Source organism: Tamandua tetradactyla, chromosome 10 (genome assembly GCF_023851605.1).
Source record: "Tamandua tetradactyla isolate mTamTet1 chromosome 10, mTamTet1.pri, whole genome shotgun sequence".
NCBI classification, from domain to species: Eukaryota; Metazoa; Chordata; class Mammalia; order Pilosa; family Myrmecophagidae; genus Tamandua; species Tamandua tetradactyla.
This window is the reverse complement of record NC_135336.1, coordinates 71,845,587-71,865,484: the sequence shown is the minus strand read 5'-3', so window position 1 is coordinate 71,865,484 and position 19,898 is coordinate 71,845,587. Positions and strand designations below refer to the sequence as shown.

General features: G+C 35.4%; 1 protein-coding gene across 1 annotated transcript; it reads left to right on the top strand.

Moving 5' to 3' along the window:
* Nucleotides 1-4,288: 4,288 nt before the first annotated feature.
* On the top strand, nucleotides 4,289-19,582 carry HSPA13 (heat shock protein family A (Hsp70) member 13). Its single transcript, XM_077118723.1, has 5 exons — nucleotides 4,289-4,414; nucleotides 6,001-6,341; nucleotides 9,744-9,957; nucleotides 11,475-11,642; nucleotides 13,175-19,582. The coding sequence occupies exons 1-5, from the start codon at nucleotides 4,390-4,392 to the stop codon at nucleotides 13,843-13,845; spliced, it is 1,419 nt and encodes a 472-aa protein (XP_076974838.1). The 5' UTR covers nucleotides 4,289-4,389; the 3' UTR covers nucleotides 13,846-19,582.
* The last annotated feature ends 316 nt before the right edge of the window (nucleotides 19,583-19,898 follow it).

Sequence of the window (19,898 nt, the reverse complement as noted above, 5' to 3'; positions counted from 1 at the left end):
TTTGGACATTTTCATAGGCTTAGAACTGAAAACATGTAACATTAAATTACCATTATAAAAGCCATTCCATTTTGGGAATATTGCACTGTGGCAGCTTGCAAATCAAAACAAATAGTAATAAATACAAAACAGCCTAGACTGTGTTTGACAACATAGGCTTTTTAAGCAGACAGATTAGTTTTAATCCTTACTCAATTAACCCTCTAAACCTCAGTTTATTTATAAAAAGGTACTAACCCTCCTCCCAAATCTCTTTTTAGAAATAGTTTATAATACATATAAAGCCATTATTATAGAATTAAATACATGGTTTTTATTTTATTTTATATCATTTTCATCATTTAAATAAACAGTTCTGTAAATCATAGACTTTTGGAACATAAAAGAAACTTAAATAACTGGTTATTGTTTCCATATTGGAAAATTATTTCTCTATCACCCATTCCTTCTTCTATATGTTTTATTACTTTTTGGTCCTTCAAAAAGTTGCCTTCAGAACCTTAAATCAATTTAAACTTCTATTTCTTAATTTTTCATTCTAGATAGTACCTATTAACTCCCTGTAAAGAAAACGAGCAATCAGTATATTCACATTTCTTTCCGTTTTCCTGCCCTCATCCCTATATCCCAACTCTAGAGACTTGAGTTTTCTGTTTTTTATAACATTGTAGTCAGAACATAGAACATAGAATTGGAAAAGGGAGGCAAAAAAAAGGTTCCCTGAGGAACTCTGACTTTCCATTGCCGGTTCTGTATAAGGAGAAAGGGAATCCTTGAGCTAAGAAATGTGAGCAGCCTCTAGAAGCTGGGAACGGCCCTCAGTTTACAAGCCAGCAAGAAAATGGGAACCTCTGGCTTACAACTCACAAGGAACTGAGTTCTGCCAAATCTAAATGAGTGAGCAGGAGACAGATTTTCCCTAGAGCCTCCAGAAAGAAATGCAGGTCTACTGACACCTTGATTTTAGTCCAGTGAGACATGTACTGGGCTTCTACTCTAGTTTGCTAGTTGCCGGAATGCAATATACCAGACACGGAATGGCTTTTAAAAGGGGGAATTTAATAAGTCGCTAGTTTACAGTTCTAAGGCTGAGAAAATGTCCCAATCACAAGAAGTCTATAGAAATGTCCAATAAAAGGCAACCAGGGAAAGAAACCTTGGTTCAAGAAGGCCGATAAAGTTCAGGGTTTCTCTTTCAAGTGAGAAGGCACATGGTGAACACAGTCACGGTTTCTCTCTCTCATCTGAAACGGCACATGGCAAATACGGCGTCATCTGCTAGCTTCTTCTCCTAGCTTCCTGTTTCATGAAGCTCCCCAGGAGGCATTTTCCTTCTTCATCTCAAAGGCCGTTGGCTGGTGGACTCTGCTTCTCATGGCTATGTCATTCTGCTCTGCTCTCTCTGAATCTCTTTCATTCTCCAAAATGTTTCCTCTTTTATAGGGCTCCAGAAACTTCTCAAGATCCACCCAAATGGGTGGAGACATGTCATCACCTAATCCAGTTTAACAACCACTCTTGATTAAATCACATCTCCAGGGGGATGATCTGATTAGCTTCAAACATACAATATTAAATAGATTTATTCTACCTTTATGAAATGGGATTTTGATTAAAACATGGCTTTTCCAGGGTTCATACATCCTTTCAAACCAGCACAACTTCTGATTTACAAAACTGTAAAATAGTAAATTTGCATTTACGACATAAATTTGTGGTAATTTTCCAAGACAGCATAGGACACTAAAAGAACCTGCCTAGCTCAATCTTAATTCCTCCATTGGGGTAAAGGCTTTCCGACCTTCTGAGATTATGTAATTTCCACTTCTTTAACAAATCAGGCTTCTATCAACAAGGAGGAAAGCTTGGGTAGGACAAAGAATGGCAACTTCTAGTGCCTGCCACAAGTGACTGTTCATCCTGATGTGAGCTTAAACCCTAGTCCTATCTCTTAGAACCCTACCTCATGCTTTATGATTCTGCTAGTCTTCTAGCACAAGATTGTGCTCTTGGTAATTCAGTTCTCTCCACTTACAACACCTCCTGTTCCCTTGCTATTACCTATTAACCCATCTCCTGGCTCCCTCTAATCCTTCAAAATACTTCTCAGAAGCATTCTCTTCCACCAAGCATTGTCTTGAAGATTAAATTACACGGACTTTACAATTCTGTTTCTGTCCTATGGCCATATTTTATCAGGGTGTATACATATATGTGTTTACACTCTCCTTTGTTCCAGTGACTACCACTGTGCTTAGTTAGCACATAATAACTGTTCAATAAATGCTTGTTAAAATGATCATTTTACCTAGTAATCATTGGGAATTGAGTGCTTGAATTATTCATTTTTCATAAAGGAACTGTACTTAATATTACTCATTACACACAGACTTTCTGTACTTTTCATTATGAAAGGTTTTTAAAATAAAAAAGTAGGAAAATTATTATAATGAAATCCTATTAATCATAAGTCAGCTTCAATAATCATCAACATTTACATACTTTTTTTTTTTACATACATATTTTTAAATCAGCTAGAAAGCTATTAGCGGCTTCTTCGTAGAGCAGACTGACCTGTTGCCAATGGGAATTGATTTATATCTAAAATGAGGAAGCAGACCAAACTTTTCTAGGTTCTTAGTTCTCAGGAACTTTAACAGCAATAATAACAAAACAACTCTCACAAGGAGGTGTTAAGTACTATCCATTATCAAGAGGCGAGAAAAATCTGGTCTTTTCTTTTACAGGCTAGAATATGAAAAACATTTCTTAAACGTCCTAAATGACCATTCTATTTTTTTTTAACTTTTTTATTGTATAATATAACATATTTACAAAGCAAAGAAATAAAAAAAGCAATAGTTTTCAAAGCACTCTTCAACAAGTAGTTACAGGACAGATCCCAGAGTTTGTCATGGGCTACCTACCATAAAATCCACTCAGATTTTTCCTTCTAGCTGCTCCAGAATATAGGAGGCTAGAAGGCTTAAATATTTCTTTATCATCACAATCAACTTTTTTCTTTCTTTTTTGTGAAAAATATATATATTAAAAAGCTATAAATTTCAAAGCACAGCACCACAATTACTTGTAGAACAGATTAGAGTTTGATATGGGTTACAATTCCACAATTTTAGGTTTTTGTTTCTAGCTGCTGTAAGATATTGGAGACTAAAAGAGATATCAATTTAATGATTCAGCAATCATATTCATTCATTAAATATTATCTTCACCGCATAACTCCATCATCAACTTTGGTTTCTCCAGCCCTTTTACCCTATGGTCATTCTTTTTCCTATGGGAAAGGTCTGTCACTAATATGGGGTAGGGAAATGGAACTATCTGATCTTCTGGAGAGGCTGCGCCCTCTAGGTTTCAGGACTTATCTGGACCAGGGACCCACCTGGAGATGGTAGGTTTCTGGAAAGGTACTCTAGTGCATGAAACCCTTGTGGAATCGTGTATGTTATGGCCACTCTATTTTATAGGACACGCCCATGAAAGCAACTGCAGCCACTGATGACTTAATTCCATAGCAAGCTAGGTTGCTTTTTGTTTTCATTTTTGCTTATAATGGCCCGCTTCAGTGTCAGCAATAGGAAAAATGTGTCCCAGCATTTTTTGGATAAATTGCATTGACGGAAGATCGCTTAATTCAGTTATCCCTAAAACAAAAGCAGAGGTCCGAAGACCTTACTGAGGTTTCAGGGTTGTTTCCAATGCGCTGAAGGAGGCCTGGCAGTGAGAGGCCGGCCTCCGACAGCCAGAACCAGCTGGGGTCCCTAAAGCGCCCACCCCCGTCCTCCTGCTATGTCCGCACTAGGGCGAGGGACTCCTGTAGGGGAGGCTAGAGAGCTTCAGAGAACCATCTAGAATCTGCATCCCAGACAACGGGGCACGCTTCAAAAGAAGGAAAGAGAACGAAAGAACAAAAGCTCGAACCAGGGGCCTGGTTGGGAATGTGGCCAAAGAAAGTAACAACAACCTTACGATCCTCGGTCCTCAACCTCGATTGCACTCCCGCCCGTAAATGGGGGAGGCAGGAACTACATTTCCCAGAAGGACCAGAGGAGAGGCGGGTTTTTTTTTAAACCTCAAATTGACTGACGGCGCTTGGGTTTGATTATAAACCCCAGTCGTCGTTGTTTGCTCACCTCCACCTCAGCCTGATTGGTTCGGCTTTGGCGACACTGGCAGCTGTTGAATGGGAGCTCTATGCCGCAGTGCCTCACGGTAGTTGAAGTCGATGTTCTGATCCCAGCCGTAGCTTCTCGGGCTGCTTAAGAGAGAGCGGACTACATTTCCCAGGGGGCAGCGGGACTGCTGGGCGCGTGGGGGCGGAGCCCCTCGTCTGGTACAGTCATCCCAATCCTCTTCCGTGGGACTGTGATGGCCAGAGAGATGACGATCTTAGGTCAGTGATACCGAGGTCCCTGTAGCTGTTGCGGGCGCCGGAGCGTTTTGGGGCGGCCAGGGTAGGCGGGGGTGGTTGTCGCACACACTGGGTCCAACTGGTGCAACGGGAGGGGGCTCCTGGAAGGTGTTTTAGAGGCGGTTTTGGCTGATGGGGGAGGCGAGGGTGGGGAACCGGGAGATGAGGCGCGGTGCCCCACTCCCCCACCCCCCCACACTCACAGGGGGGTCGATCCGGTCCAAGCCCAGGTAAGATGGAGGGCGACTAGCTGGTTACCTCCTGGGAGCATCGGGCCTTACTTCTTTCCAAGGTAACCTCTGTTTTGAATTGTCAGGTGGATTGGGGCCTTTGGGAGGCTGCAAGAACATTCAGCTGGGGGACCCCTTTGTGGAGGAAGGGGGAGGGGCAAGAGTAGCATCCGGAGACTCGTGGGATGCTGGATTTAGAGGGATCCAGGCCCCTTTGATGAATAATAGGCTATGCTTTTTCCATCAAACTGGGTGGGAATTACCCTCCCCAGCTGAGATGGTGATTAAATGCATCTGAAGTCTTGCCCATAAGAGGAAGAGGAAAATGGAGTTTGCACTTCTTTGGCTTATGTGTTGATAAGGATGAGCTAACAATTAGTAACACAGATTCCTACATATTTATGTTTGGGGTCGTTTGTAACTTAGGCAGCGGTGTAAAACAGCCTCCTGAAGCCATAATTGGAAGTTCCAAGTGACATCTTTCTATACTTGTTTTTACCATTTGCATAACATCTGTTCATGTTTTTTTGTTTGTTTTATTTTTAACTTCAACTAGTATTTGTTGAGCATCCGCTGTCTGGTAAGGACCGTCCCCTTGAGGTTTTGAGAATAGGGTACAACGGTGAATATTACATGCCTTCAAGTGCCGTTCCTTTACGTTGTCATCAGGGTTACCTGCTTTTAATTTCTCCTACCCTAAAATATTACCTCTGCAAGAAATATATCCTTAATACATGTTTAAATATGTGAAAAATTTGACTGTTCTTTTAGGAAGTGAAAGTTTAATTCTTAAGCAACTTTCAAAATCGTTTTATATCATTAATCCATTTTATCCTTTTGAAAGGATAGAAGTGATAAGGACAAAGAATTTTAGCCTTACGATAGCAAGGTTTTTGCTGTGGGAGTTTTAATACTGGAGTTACTTTTTAAATGAAATTTAAAACTATTTATAAAACCATGGAATCTAAATATCAACTGATTAAATCTAAAATTTGGTTATAGCTAGGTTTTACTGCAGGTGAATGACTTTTCCTGTCAAAGTCAGCACAGTTAATTATTGAGATGTATTTGCATTTTATTCTCTTATTCACCAGTAAGTGAACTACAGCAGTCAGCCACAGAGTTTTATTCTATTTCATTTTAATTGTATTATATCCCATTTACATTGTGAAATACTTGGCATGTGAGAGAAGTGCTGTCATTATTAGTCCTGTAAAAAGATTTTGAGAGTTTGTATTTTTAATCTTGTTTAAAAAATGGTATTGAAGAATATTGCTACACTAATTTAGCATTTCATACAGGTTTGAGAAGATACTTTCTATTTTGCTTATATTTCAGGATCAGCTGTTTTGACTCTCCTACTGGCTGGCTATTTGGCACAACAGTATCTACCATTGCCTACTCCTAAAGTGATTGGCATTGACCTTGGGACCACCTACTGCTCCGTTGGGGTGTTTTTTCCTGGTACAGGAAAAGTTAAGGTCATTCCAGATGAAAATGGTCATAACAGCATACCTAGCATGGTATCCTTTACTGATGATGATGTATATGTGGGATATGAAAGCTTAGAGCTGGCAGATTCAAATCCTCAGAACACTATATATGATGCCAAAAGATTCATAGGCAAGATTTTTACCCCAGAAGAGCTAGAGGCTGAAATTGGCATATACCCATTTAAGGTAAGTGATTAATCTAAATCTTTCTTTCTTAAAATTTTTATTGTGAAATATACCATAAATGCAGAACAGTGATAGATTTCAAAGTACATTTTGACAAGTAGTTGTAGAAGAAACTTCAAATATGGTATGCGTTACAGTTCCACAGTTTCAGGTATTTCCTCCTAGCTGCTCTATTATATTGGATACTAAAAAAATAAAAAAGTTAATGTAATGATTCAGTTAGTCATACTCGTTTGTTAAATCCTATCTTCCCTATTACAACTCCCCCCTCTCATTTGATCCTTCCCTGAATCTTTAAGGATATCTGGGCAATGAGCATTCTAACTTCTTCCTGTTGAAATGGGGTGTTGACATTATGGGGTAGGGATGCAGCTGGTTGAGTTCTTGAAGGGACTGGTTAAAATCTATTTTAATTTTAGGTCAACATGCTGTTTCACTTAACACTTTGGCTTCAAATTACAGAATTTAACTGGCCTAATTTAAATGAAAGTCATATTATCTCATATAACAAGAAATCCCATAGCAGCTCCAGGGCAAATTAATTCAGTGGCTCCATAAGCAGTCCTTCAAGGACTCAAGGCCTTTTCATGTTCTTGCTCTGCCATCCTCAGCATGTCTGCTTAGCATTTTGGTGATAGCCTCATGTAATATTCACACACACACATACGTGTATGTATTTATATGTATATACAGCTATTCAGAATATGTGTGTATACATATTTGTATATATAAAGAGACCATAGTAGGCATGATGTTTTATGACTTATTTGAAATTCAACAATATTGTGAATAGTCACGAGACTCACAGCATTATTTTTAATTGCTACATTGAATGACTATTCCATTATTTAACTGACCAGTCCCTATCAGAGTATGTTTCCCTTTTTTCCTGATTTTCCACTAATGTTGGAGTATTAGTGAATATTCTTATACATTTATCTTTGAACGCCTATCTGATAATTTCCTAAACTTGGATCCTAGAAATGGAATTAATGTGAAAGGTATGCATGATTTTTAAGGTCTCTGGTTTGCATTGCCAAATTGTACCTTGGAAAGATGATATGTTCTTCACCACTGTTTTTTAAAGTTCCTAGTTTTTACCTTCACTAGTTATTATCTTTTGATCTTTGCCAATCAGATAAGTGAAAAATGGTATCTTGTATTAATTTCCATTCTTTTGATTTCTACTGAGGTTATTTCTTGTTTTTAAAAGAAAATTGTATTTTTATTTTCTTTGATGATCCATTTCTTATCCTTTGTTCCATTGTCTTTTGGATTATCTTTTCTTTAATGACTATAAAATATGTTTGTCATATGTTCTGCCTCTTTTTTTCCTGATTTTAAAGAATTTTGTTTTTGAGATGTCACAGTATTGAATTTTTATGTAGTGAAAACATCTCTTACTAACTAATCTGTAATGGTTTCAGACCATAAAGTATCATGCTTAGAATGCCTTTTCTATCCTATCCTCTTATATATATTTTTTTCCCCTTAATGTTGGTTTGGCTTTTGCTAAGTTTTCTCTAGGTTTCTTTTAAAAATTTAAATCTTTAGTCTATGTTGAGGTTTTTTTGTTTGTTTCTTTTTGGCTTTTTGTAAGTTGTGAGGTGTGTTTCTAAATGAATCATTTTTTATCTGTTTTAAGGTAGATAATTGTATCAGTGCTGCTTATTGAATAGTCCAATCATTCTCAAAATATTGAACTATTTTCAAAGGAAAAACATTGCATCATGCATTTCCCAGGTTGATTTCTTTATTCTTTGTTATCTTCTTTTTGGTGGGATCTTCTATTGATTTATAATATTTCTTATATGATGATAAAATCATTTAAAGCTATGGCTTTCCTCCTAGTACAGCTTTGGCTATACCACTTAAGCTTTGATTTGTAGTATTGTTTTTGTTATTTTCTAAATAGTCTATAAGTGTATTCTCAGTTACTTAGTGTTCTAGTTTGCTACCTGCCGGAATGTAATATACCAGAAACAGAATGGTTTTTAAAAGGGGGAATTTATTAAGTTGCTGATTTACAGTTCAAAGGCCAAGAAAATGTCCCAATTAAAGCAAGTCTATAAAAATGTCAAAATTAAGGCACCAACAAGAGGTTACCTTCACTCAAGGAAGGCCAATGAAGCTCAGGATTTCTCACATAACTGTCAAGGCACGTGGTGAACATGGCAACGTCTGCTAGCTTTCTCTTAGGCTTCTTATTTCATGAATCTGTCCTAGGGACGTTTTCATTTCCAAAGGTCTCTGGCTGCATGTCTCTCTCCAAAATGTTTCCTCTTTTAAAGGAGTCCAGTAAACTAGTCAAGACCCACCTGTAATAGGTGGAGTCACATCTCCCTCTAATACAAAGTTAATACCCACAGTTGGGTGAGTCATTTCTCCATGGAGGTAATCTAATCAAGTTTCAACCTATAGTGCTGAATAGGGATTAAAAGAAACAGCTGACCCTATGTGATGGAACAGGATTAAAACATGGCTTTTCTAGGGTATATAATCCTTTCAAACCAGCACATTTAGTGCTCCTAGAGTTATTTTAAGTGGCTTTTTTTTTTCCAGATATGATTTTTTGTTGTTTCTGTTTCACATGGGTCCTAATGATACTGGTGTTTTTTTGTCCTTACAGCTTGTTTTTTTTTTCCCCAGACAGGTGAAATAAATTTTGGATGGTCAGGTTTTCATGACTGAAATCTAAATAAGAGGTATAGAATGACTGGAGAAAAAAATATTTTACTATTTTAGAACTGACTAATTCCATTTACCATCAATATTAATGTACCCTATGGGTAAAACTGGGATAGTTTGTTTTATAATTAATCCAGTTCTTTAAGTGTGCACCCACTGTAGCAGGGATAATGAGCTAGTAAACACTACATATTTTCATGGAAACAAGTATGTAAGCAATATTTGAAGATCGGATAAGAATACAATGAAATACTAAAATTATTCTTAATTTTTACCAGAAAATTCTTTCAGGTATTTATGACTTAGATACAAACAAATGTGGGAAAAGTGAGCAAGTACTCAGACACATACATGATTTAGCAGTTGTTATTCCTTATCTTTCATATCTACTCATTAATTCATTCAACAAAGACATATTGAAAATTCTGTGTTCAGTTATCTATTTGGTAATAAATTTTTTTAATTCTACTTTTATGAAAAACTGATGTGGATTCATTTTATAGATTTTAAGATATAATATTTAATAAGCTCTATTTTAAGTAAATATTCTGAATGGATTACACATGAATTTTATGATTTTGTAAAGGTAAGAGTAAGTTTTTATTGACTATGTCCCGTATGTATGTTATGTGTGTGTATGTATTTATATAGGTACATACATACACACCCCTTTGCCTTTTTATTTTTATTTTTTTTGGCAAATTCTATTCATAGGTTGTAAACAAAAATGGAATGGTTGAGTTTTCTGTGACAAGTAATGAGACCATCACCGTTTCCCCAGAATATGTTGGTTCTCGACTGTTGTTAAAGCTAAAGGAAATGGCAGAGGAGTATCTTGGAATGCCAGTTGTCAATGCTGTCATTTCTGTACCAGCAGAATTTGACCTCAAACAGAGAAATTCAACAATTGAAGCTGCTAACCTTGCAGGTAATATCATCCTTGTAGCGTTTTACCCAAAATTTTGTAAGGTAGAAAATTTTCTGTAGTAAGGTATATCACTTTGTAACCCATCTAATTATAGGTTCATAAATAAATAACTTAAATAGGAAGTAAATTAGATGGATTTTGAGATAGCTTTACAAATAATATTTATGAAAGCTCTGTATCATACTGGAAAATTTCTCATTGAGAGAGTGACCTTGAAACAGATTTGAAGGAAGTGAGGCAGTCATGCAGATGCATGGAGGAATTGTGTTGTAGGAAGAGGGAATAGACAGTGCATCTGTTTTAAAATGGTGATATGCTGGTTCCTGCAAGGGGGTAGCAGGAGGCCAGTGTAGCTGGTGAGTGAGGGCTGAAGTCAGAAAGCTAAGAGTAGGGTATTCCTGAGTTTGAATAGTATTTATGGCTCCTAATACATAATGTCACATTATTTTTCAGACCACTCATTAAGTGTGGCTTCATTCCATAAAGCAGAAATTTTGCTCAAGCAACCTATTCTGTATACAATGGAGAACCATATCTATGGAAAATAGAGCATTAGACATACACGCATAGAACAAGCTGTCTCCCACTTAAAAAAAAATCTTCATTGGTGCATTGTTGATGGAGATATTAACTGATTTTCCAATAAAGGTAGTAATTTGCTACTAGGGTGATGTGTGTGTCATCCTCTGCTTAATTTTAATGTGATTGATTTATTGAGGACTCCTGAAATTTTATTTTGTAAAATATTATGAGGTATCACTTACTATTTGAATATTTATTTAGATCTAATAGGTCCAAAAAGCTGTGGTCCCTTATGAATCTACCTTCTTCTTTTGGTTGACATTCTTGAATGAATGCTATCAGATATGTGTTTGGGGAAAACAAGAAATGAACAAAAATCAAAAACATCTTTTGCCTTTACATTTATTATTTAATATTACCTACAAAATCAGATTTGTTGTAATTTCAGAGTTGGATTTGAGTATCTTGCATTTTTAGAACTTTTAAGGGTTTCATTGAAGCTACTAGAGAATCTCATCTGGATTTTTCTTTCTGTAATTTTTATTCTCATTTATTCATTTGTTTCTTCTTTTTTAAAGAAAAAGAAAGCATAATAACTTCATCTCATTTCCACAGCTATTGATTATAGTACAGAGTGATTAAAGTTTTATCATTTATATATTACCAAATAGAATATGAAAATTAGAAAAGGCTGAGAGGCTTAAAAATTAAATATTGTTAATAAATAATAGAGCAATTCATTTCAATGAAACTAGGCCTTTATTTCTTTTTACTGTTGTCTTTTACACTTAGAATAATTTTAATGACACCTTTTAGTAAAAGCATATATATAAATCTTTCCCATTTCATTATTTCTATTAGGTTTTTGACTAACCTCATTATTACCAAGTGGAGTTCATGCCACAGAAGATACTAATGCACTATGAGGATGAATGGAAAGGAATTTATTAATAGTGTCTTCTCATAAGTAGTTCTCTCTCCAATTAATTTTACAGGACTGAAGATTTTGAGGGTGATTAATGAACCTACAGCAGCAGCTATGGCCTATGGTCTCCACAAAGCAGACGTCTTTCATGTCTTGGTGATAGATTTGGGCGGAGGAACCTTAGATGTGTCATTACTGAATAAACAAGGAGGAATGTTTCTAACCCGAGCAATGTCTGGTAAGAAAAGTATAGGGCTAGTTACAGAGTTTCAGGCTCTGTTTTTCTTAAAATATTTTAGTGTATATTCTTTTTTTTTTTTCAGAATTCTTTGATTACACTTGGTTATCATCTCTATATGCAATTTTATAACACCATATATGTGTATTTATATTAAAAAGTCTCAAAAGAAATGACTGGAAATCCTATAAATAAAATAAATGCACTGCCAGTTACAACTCACTGAGCCAATATAACTTTTCCTGGGGATGTGAAGGGACAAAAGAAAAGAAAAATACCTTTAAAATGAAGGGTGATCAGTTTATCTTATTTGATAATTGGTCTTAACAAAATGGATATCTCTTAAAAAGCTATTAACAGTGTTCCCTAGGAAATTACAGGACTTTGCATCCTAAATCTTTTTTAAATAGGTTTTTGTGTTGTGTTGTTTTCTTTTGTCTAAGGAATTAATCCTGATTGAAATGTTGGGCTGTAAGTTATGGGTAGTCTAAACTCTACACCCTTCTTTTTCTTAACTAACTCTTTTTCTTAACTAAGTGGGAGAGAGCAGTATTATTAATGTAAGCTGCATATATAGTAGTCAATAACTGCCATATGACAAATTATTTTCACAAATTCAATATTCTGCTGTGTGTCCTATTTACAGATCTGCATTCTACAAATTTGTGGACATATTTAATACATTGGGTAATTTCTTTCTAAAATAGCTACAGGTTTATTCAAATGTTTCAATCAATACCAGATAGTAGCAATACCCAATATATATAGTTCTCATTCTCTGTTATGATTTCTGTGATTCTGCCTGGTTAGAAAATAATAGGGAATTATTAATTAAATTTTTCAAATGTTTTAATGTCATAATAACATTTGACATAATATTAAATTCACCTCTGGGCATTGACGTTACATTACTCTTCTTTGGGATCATTTTTGTATTTTTCAGCTCTTAATCATGCAAGAAAAAGGATAACAACAAAATGTTGAAAAGACTACTGATCTTTTTTAATTACATAGAAAACTTTTCTGTTGAGAATAATGACATTTAAAAAATGTTTTTAAATTTATACTTAAAAATCAATCTGCTCTCAGGGTACAAGGGTAGTTCAGTGGTAGAGAATTCTTACCTGCTGTATGGGACACCCTGGTCCGATTCCCGGCCCATGCACTTACCCCCCCAAAAAACCAACCAAACAAACAAAAACAAAAATTCAGCAAAATGGTGCTGCAATAAGGGGATTTCACATGGAAAAAGAATGAAATGTGACCCCCGCCATTCAGCGTACAAAGAAAAAAAATCAATCTGCTCTCAAGTTCTGTTTTTTTTTTGAAAAATTGATATCATTGGTCTTTTCTATCACTTAAAAATTTTTAACCCAATTAGTTTCAGTCTTTGTATGAATAAACCTTTATATGCATTAAACAAGGGGTTTGTTATTCAGAGAATATATTAGTCACACACACACACACACACACACGTATTCATATGCTCACAAAAATATATATAAATATAACGTGTCTTTTTTTTAATTTAGGGAACAATAAACTTGGAGGACAAGACTTCAATCAGAGATTGCTTCAGTACTTATATAAACAGATCTATCAAACATATGGCTTTCTTCCCTCCAGGAAAGAGGAAATCCACAGATTAAGGCAAGCTGTGGAAATGGTCAAATTAAATCTGACTCTTCAGCACTCTGCTCAATTGTCAGTATTACTAACAGTGGAGGAAAAGAAAAACAGAAAAGAACCTCAGAGTAGTGACACTGAACTACCAAAGGACAAACTTTTTCCAGAAGATGGCCACCATATGGACAGTGTTCTTGGAGCTGGCCTTTCTGAAAAGAAAAGTGGAGAAAGTCAGGTTTTATTTGAAACAGAAATATCACGGAAGCTTTTTGACATGCTTAATGAAGATCTCTTCCAGAAAATACTTGTACCCATTCAGCAAGTATTAAAAGAAGGCCACCTGGAAAAGACTGAGATTGATGAGGTGGTTTTAGTTGGGGGCTCTACTCGTATTCCTCGAATCCGCCAAGTCATTCAAGAGTTCTTTGGAAAGGACCCTAACACATCTGTAGACCCTGACCTAGCAGTGGTGACTGGGGTGGCTATCCAAGCAGGAATTGATGGAGGTTCTTGGCCTCTCCAAGTTAGTGCTTTAGAAATTCCCAATAAGCATTTACAAAAAACCAACTTCAACTGAATTAAGGAGGAGTAATTATTTGTGATCTTATTTGATGATCTCTTCCCCTTTAGCAAACCGTCTCCTCAAAAAAAAAGAGTCTCTATTTCTAAAGTATGTTAAAATTTATCTAGAAGGCAACATTTAGGTATGTGAAAAGTTTACATAGTATTTTGTCGTGAGAATTGTACGTGACCACATTGATCCTTATTTGATTTTGGAGAGATCCCATTCCAGCAGGTACTTCTAAAATGATATAGTAAGGTAAAATTCTACCTTGGGAACATGGGTGGCTATATACATTCTAGATTCTGGAAGTAGATAACCATAAACACTTAAAATTGTATTCTGTAAAAATTGAATAGTGCCAATTATAATATTCCCAGTTCTTGCTAAATTGTATTAGCAAGTGCTGGTAATTTACTTGGTTATCAAATGTAACTATTTGAACTATACTGGAAGAACAGTGTTATGTCAGACTGGATCAACCCAGGTATTTGTAGTAAGTGGGAGAGAGTAGTATTATTAATGTAAGCTGCATATATAGTAGTCAATAACTGCCATATGACAAATTACTTTCACAAATTCAATATTCTGCTGTGTGTCCTATTTATAGATCTGTATTCTACAAATTTGTGGACATATTTAATACATTGGGTAATTTCTTTCTAAAATAGCTACAGGTTTATTCAAATGTTTCAATCAATACCAGATAGTAGCAATGTCCAATATATATAGTTCTCATTCTCTGCTATGATTTCCATGATTCTGTCTGGTTAGAAAAAAATAGGGAATTATTAATTACATTTTTCAAATGTTTTAATGTCATAATAAAAGCCATCATTACTATCTGCATTTTTGTTATCCAGTACTATTACCAACACTTCGTTTTCTTTTGTTTTTGTTTCTTTATTTTCACTAAGCCATGGAGAGTTTAGCTTGTATCTGAGCTATTAAATGTTATTTGATTTGTTTTACTGAGATTTTTCCCCATAGATATTTTTGGATGGAGAAATGTACCCAGTTGTACAAACCCTATTTTTTTTTCCTATTATTTTAAAATACTCCCATCTGGACTATTTTCAGTGTGGGATAAGAGCAAGAACTTTGTCAGTATTGACAGTAATATGGAAATCAGCTGAAATTTAAGCATCTATAGCAGTTTTGTTTTTTTTGTATTTTGTTGTTGGTTCCCTTTTAGAAAAGCTGCATGGACCAAGAAAATATATATATAGTAATTCTACTTTTGTGATGCTCATGATGTTTGAAGATATATATATATATTTTTTTTTCCTTAATAGAAGCATGCTTCATTAAGGCCCTGGTCAACATCTTTGTTAATGTAATGTCTGTTTTATCCATTGTTGAATTTTAAAGGATGTTGCATTTCAAATTACTAAAAAAGAGAACTAAGCAAATTCCTTTCAACAACAACACAGCATTTCAGCTTTTCACAGTGAAAATCTGAATGTTCTTAAAAAAAGTTTCTTAGCAATGAAATTGCCATTGAAACAAATTTAGATCAAGTACTTTTGTGTATAGGAAATGTCTATAGTCCGTAGCTAGAAACATAAAATTTTTGCTGACATGTTTTATTTTAGAACTAATGGAAAATTGCCAAAGATGAATCCTTCACTGCACTGAAAATATTCAAGTGTTCTCTTGGACTTTATATTAAATCTTTAATGGATTTTAGAATTGAAGAAGTCTTTTTGTAAAAATCTTTAAGAGGAAAGTGTTCAATTTATCTCAAAATCTCCACATATAGTATCAACTTTAACCTAAAGCACTTTAAGATTAAACGAAAAGCTTGAATTTTTCAAACAGTTAAGATAGTTCAAGACAATCTGTTAGTCTGTTAACATTTTTTTGTGGAAACAATTAAAAAACAGTACAGCTAATCTCATTTACTAAAATTGGGATTTAAATAATTTTAATGTGTCTGAAAAGTAAAATGGCAGCGTTGGAATTTGGGGGCAGTGGTTTAGAGTATTCTCTAGTATAGTTACACCTATAAAAAAGGGAAGGAATGTTTTCAGTCATTTTAGGGGATATATAAATAGTCTTGGAATCAGTGCCGTTTATTTATTTAAAAGATAAGAATGCATCTTGAAAGGGATCATTTATGCATAATAGTCTGAAGGCATTTTTTCATAAAACAAACTTAATATACTTTGGGTGTACATCTAACTAATGTGTTTTTGGAATACATAACTTTTTAAATATTAAGTGTCTTATATAATTAGAATGTGTAGTTGAGTAATTTATTTTGTATCTGGAATGTTTTGGTACTGTTTTCTCTCAAACCACTAATTTATCAACAGATACTGCTGTGTGTTATGTGTACTGAATATTATAAGTATTGTGCATAACTGATTGTGCCTCTTAAATTTTTGTGTGTATAGGTAGTTCACGATTTAATGTAAATAAATACCATTTGTAGTTTTCTAAACTGTGCGTTCTACTTCCCATTCAGGACTAGGCTAGATTACATTTTTGAAGTATATAAACAAGAAGGTGGGGATAAAGCTGATCTGATGCACTTGAGCTCCATAGCTACTGCCTTGTTCCAAAAACTTACATTTATCTTGTATCCTGACTGTCTTTGGGATTGCTTTGTCTACTTATAGCCCTAATTTTTAAAGGTTATCTCTGGACTTTGAATAGTAACTTATGACTTCTGAATAGGGAGCCAAGAGCTAAACCAATTTAGATAGTTCATAAAATAATCCTGCATAGTAGATTATGATAATCTTTTGATTGGTGGGTAATACTTTATAATTTTCTAGTGAAGTATGTATTATTCTTTGGGCATAAAACTTCAGTTAAAAAAAATTCATATGATTAATGTCGCCCTTTAAAATGAGCCCTTAAATAAAGATGGTAGACTTGGCCCACTGCAATACTAGTTCCTGTGATTTCTTCAAGGCTAATTTAACTACCATTGATGAACTTAAATATATAAGAAAATATGATGGCATTTCCATGTTGATTTTATTTTATTTAATAAACATACACAGAGACCCACTATAGGCAGCCACTAATGTGGCCCCCCAATGATCCCTACTTCCTGGTATTCATGTCCTTGTGTAATCCACTCCTTGAGTTTGCACCTCATTTAGTGAATCACAATCCCTGTTAATGAATAGAATACAGAGGAAGTGTTGGATATCACCTGCGAGATTAGGTTATAAAAAGACTACAGCTTCTGTCTTGGTGCATTCTCTTACTGGCTCACTCCTGCCACTCAGCTGCAGGTTAAAAAAAAAAAAAAAGCCAGGCTATCCTGCTGGTGCATACAGCTGGAGAAGTTAGGCCCTGGAAGGTAAGAGAGGCCACATGGAAGCAAAGAGCCACGCATCTTATAGTCATGAGTGAGCCTTCCTGAAAGTGGACCCTCCAGCCCTAGTCAAGGGTTGAGATGATGTGGCTACAGTAGACGGCTTGAATGCAACCTCATGAGATATGCTAAACCAGAAAGATCCAACTAAGAGGCCTACAGTTTCCTGACCTACAGAAACTAAGAATACATTTTTGCCATTTTAAGACCCTAAATTTTGAGTTAATTTGTTAACTAATTTGTTAGTAATCAAATGCTTACCATGTGCCAGACATCCTGTAAACATTTCACAAATAGAAACCAATTTAGTTTTGTTATAGCAAATTTATAAGTACTCTTTGTCAAGAGCTTAGAAAGTTGAGCTGCCAGGTGTTGGAGTGGTCAATTAAAACAAGCCAAAATGAGAGGAACAGTCATGCCTTTAATTGCTTAGTATGATGATAAAAGCAAGAGGCAAATAGGAGAAAATGCCGACTCCTCTAATGTTCTATTTTCCCCCTGTAGTGGTGCTAGAAAGGGCCAGGTGGCTTAACACAGACATGGGGATCATCTCAGTGCCAAAAGAACTTGAACAAAAGGCTCCCATCATTTTATGGACCCAGGGATCAAGGGAAGGGTAAAGAGCTAGCAGTGGGGAAGTACTGAGTGGTGAGTTAGAGCAGACAAAGTTCTTTTTAAGTCCCTTTTCCTCCAGATAAGGAGGCCCCAGCAGAGGAGCCTAGGGAACGCCTCTGCCAAGGACTCCTGACACGGTGGCCTAATGGAGGCGCCTGGGCTGGGAATACTGATACACCTAAAAGTACGGCCAGCTAGGAGGGTTTATGTCTTTTACTGCAACTCCTTTCAGAGCCTACAGTTCAGTGGTTGTGTACCAAGTGTGGTGTGGAGTGTGCATTTTCCCTCCCTGAGGCCTGTCAAGTAAAAGTCTATGGTCAGGCCTGAAAAATCACATTACAATTTTAGTCAGAAGTCAGACTCCTCACTATTATCCCCATTTTCTGCTAGGGAAATTAAGGCACAGAAATTTAATTGTAATTTCCCAGTATTGTACAGTTCATAAGTGGCAGAGTATGAATTCAAATATATTCCGTGCTCTGAACCCCAACGCAGTACTGCCTCACCCATCATATAGTACAATCCCATAGTATCTTTTTTGTTCAGTTATTAAGCTGCTGGATAGTGTCCATGAAAGATGTCATATTTAAAATTAAAGGTTTAGATAGCGGTATTTAATCCTTTCCATTTCTGACAAGTAGGTTTAGAATTTACAGATTTCTTACATGCAAAGTGGAGATAATATTACCTGCTTGAGTTTTTGTGAGTGACTGGCACATAGAAAATGCTAAACAAATATTGTTTTATGAAGGGACATGACAGAGAGTGGGAAATGGGTGAGGAATTTCAGTGACTTGTCAATTTTCTGTCAGGTTATAAGAAGATACCACAACAAAATAGGTATTTTCTGTAATATCCTCAAGAGCCTAATACCACAGGTCTAAAGTTTTTTAAGTTATTAAGATGAAATACGAAGGAAAATAAATTTGCAATAAACATTAACTTAGTTTTGGAAAGAATTAGTAAATAATTTGCTTCACATTAGGTTATTTGTATGTTAAAAGCAGGAACAAATGTTGTTTTCTAACTTATTGAATTAACTATTATATGACCTATCTAAAGGACCTCTTAAAATATTTCAAAGTATAACACTTGTAACTTTATAACTTAATTTCATAAGTGTAAACTAGATAAGAGTTAATAGGAAAATGGAAACAAAACAATGGAAGTTTATATATATGATAAACATACACGCAAATTTTTCCTATTAGAATTCTTCCATTCAACCTTAAATTAGCTAACATGGCCCAAATGGTATTAGAAATTGGAAGTGTGGCTCAATTATTGGTTGTAATTACCACCCTTTCTTATGTCTCCCAAGTTGCTAATCTAAGATATTGTTGATGTGATTGAAAATACTTTGTATAACTGTGGCAAACCCTATTAAATCTAAATGCTATTTCACTATATATTCTCCCATTCATTCTAACTTCCAAAACCCAGTTTTATTTGTACAAGCAATGTCCCCTACTATAAAAACTGTCTTTCCCAGTTTCCCTCACACCTAGAATTATGTGACATAATTCTGACCAATGAGATGTAAATGACGGGTTTTTTAATCATTTTAAGTTACACATTTGGTTTATACAAATGTTTTGCTTCTCACCATTCCTTTCCTCTACGTGGAATGAAGACATGATGCTGAAGATAAAGCAATGGGTTTGCAAATGCTCAGTGACAGACATGCTGTGGATTGTTAAACAAAAGATGGAAGTTCAGTAGTAGTATTCAGCCATCCTAACCAAGTTTGCACTCTCCACCCTGGGACTTCTTTCAACCTGAGAAAATAAATTCCTCAGTTGTTTACAATTATTTCATTGTTTCATTTTATTCTGTTAAATTTGTATTGTTATATTTGTGGTTAAACATTTAGTCAAACATTTAGTCAAACTTCTGGAAGCAGAAGTTCAACAAATGGAATCAAAAAGAACAGATTTACCCTCCTGCCTTTGTCAACTAAAATCCAAACAAAATATATGAAACAACAGTTTTCAAGACATTAGATGCCATGGCCAACATTGACTCTTATGTGGTAATCCTATAAAATCATAGACAGATATCACAATATAGGCAAAGCAGTAGGCTGCTCTGTAATGCCTGGAAACTGTTGTACAAATGC

Excerpts from the sequence above, each read along its gene's own strand:
- HSPA13 (XM_077118723.1), top strand. The coding sequence starts at position 4,390 with ATGGCCAGAGAGATGACGATCTTAG. Across the intron at positions 6,342-9,743 it reads TTGGCATATACCCATTTAAG|GTTGTAAACAAAAATGGAAT; the intron begins GTAAGTGATTAA and ends TTCTATTCATAG. Across the intron at positions 11,643-13,174 it reads TCTAACCCGAGCAATGTCTG|GGAACAATAAACTTGGAGGA; the intron begins GTAAGAAAAGTA and ends TTTTTAATTTAG.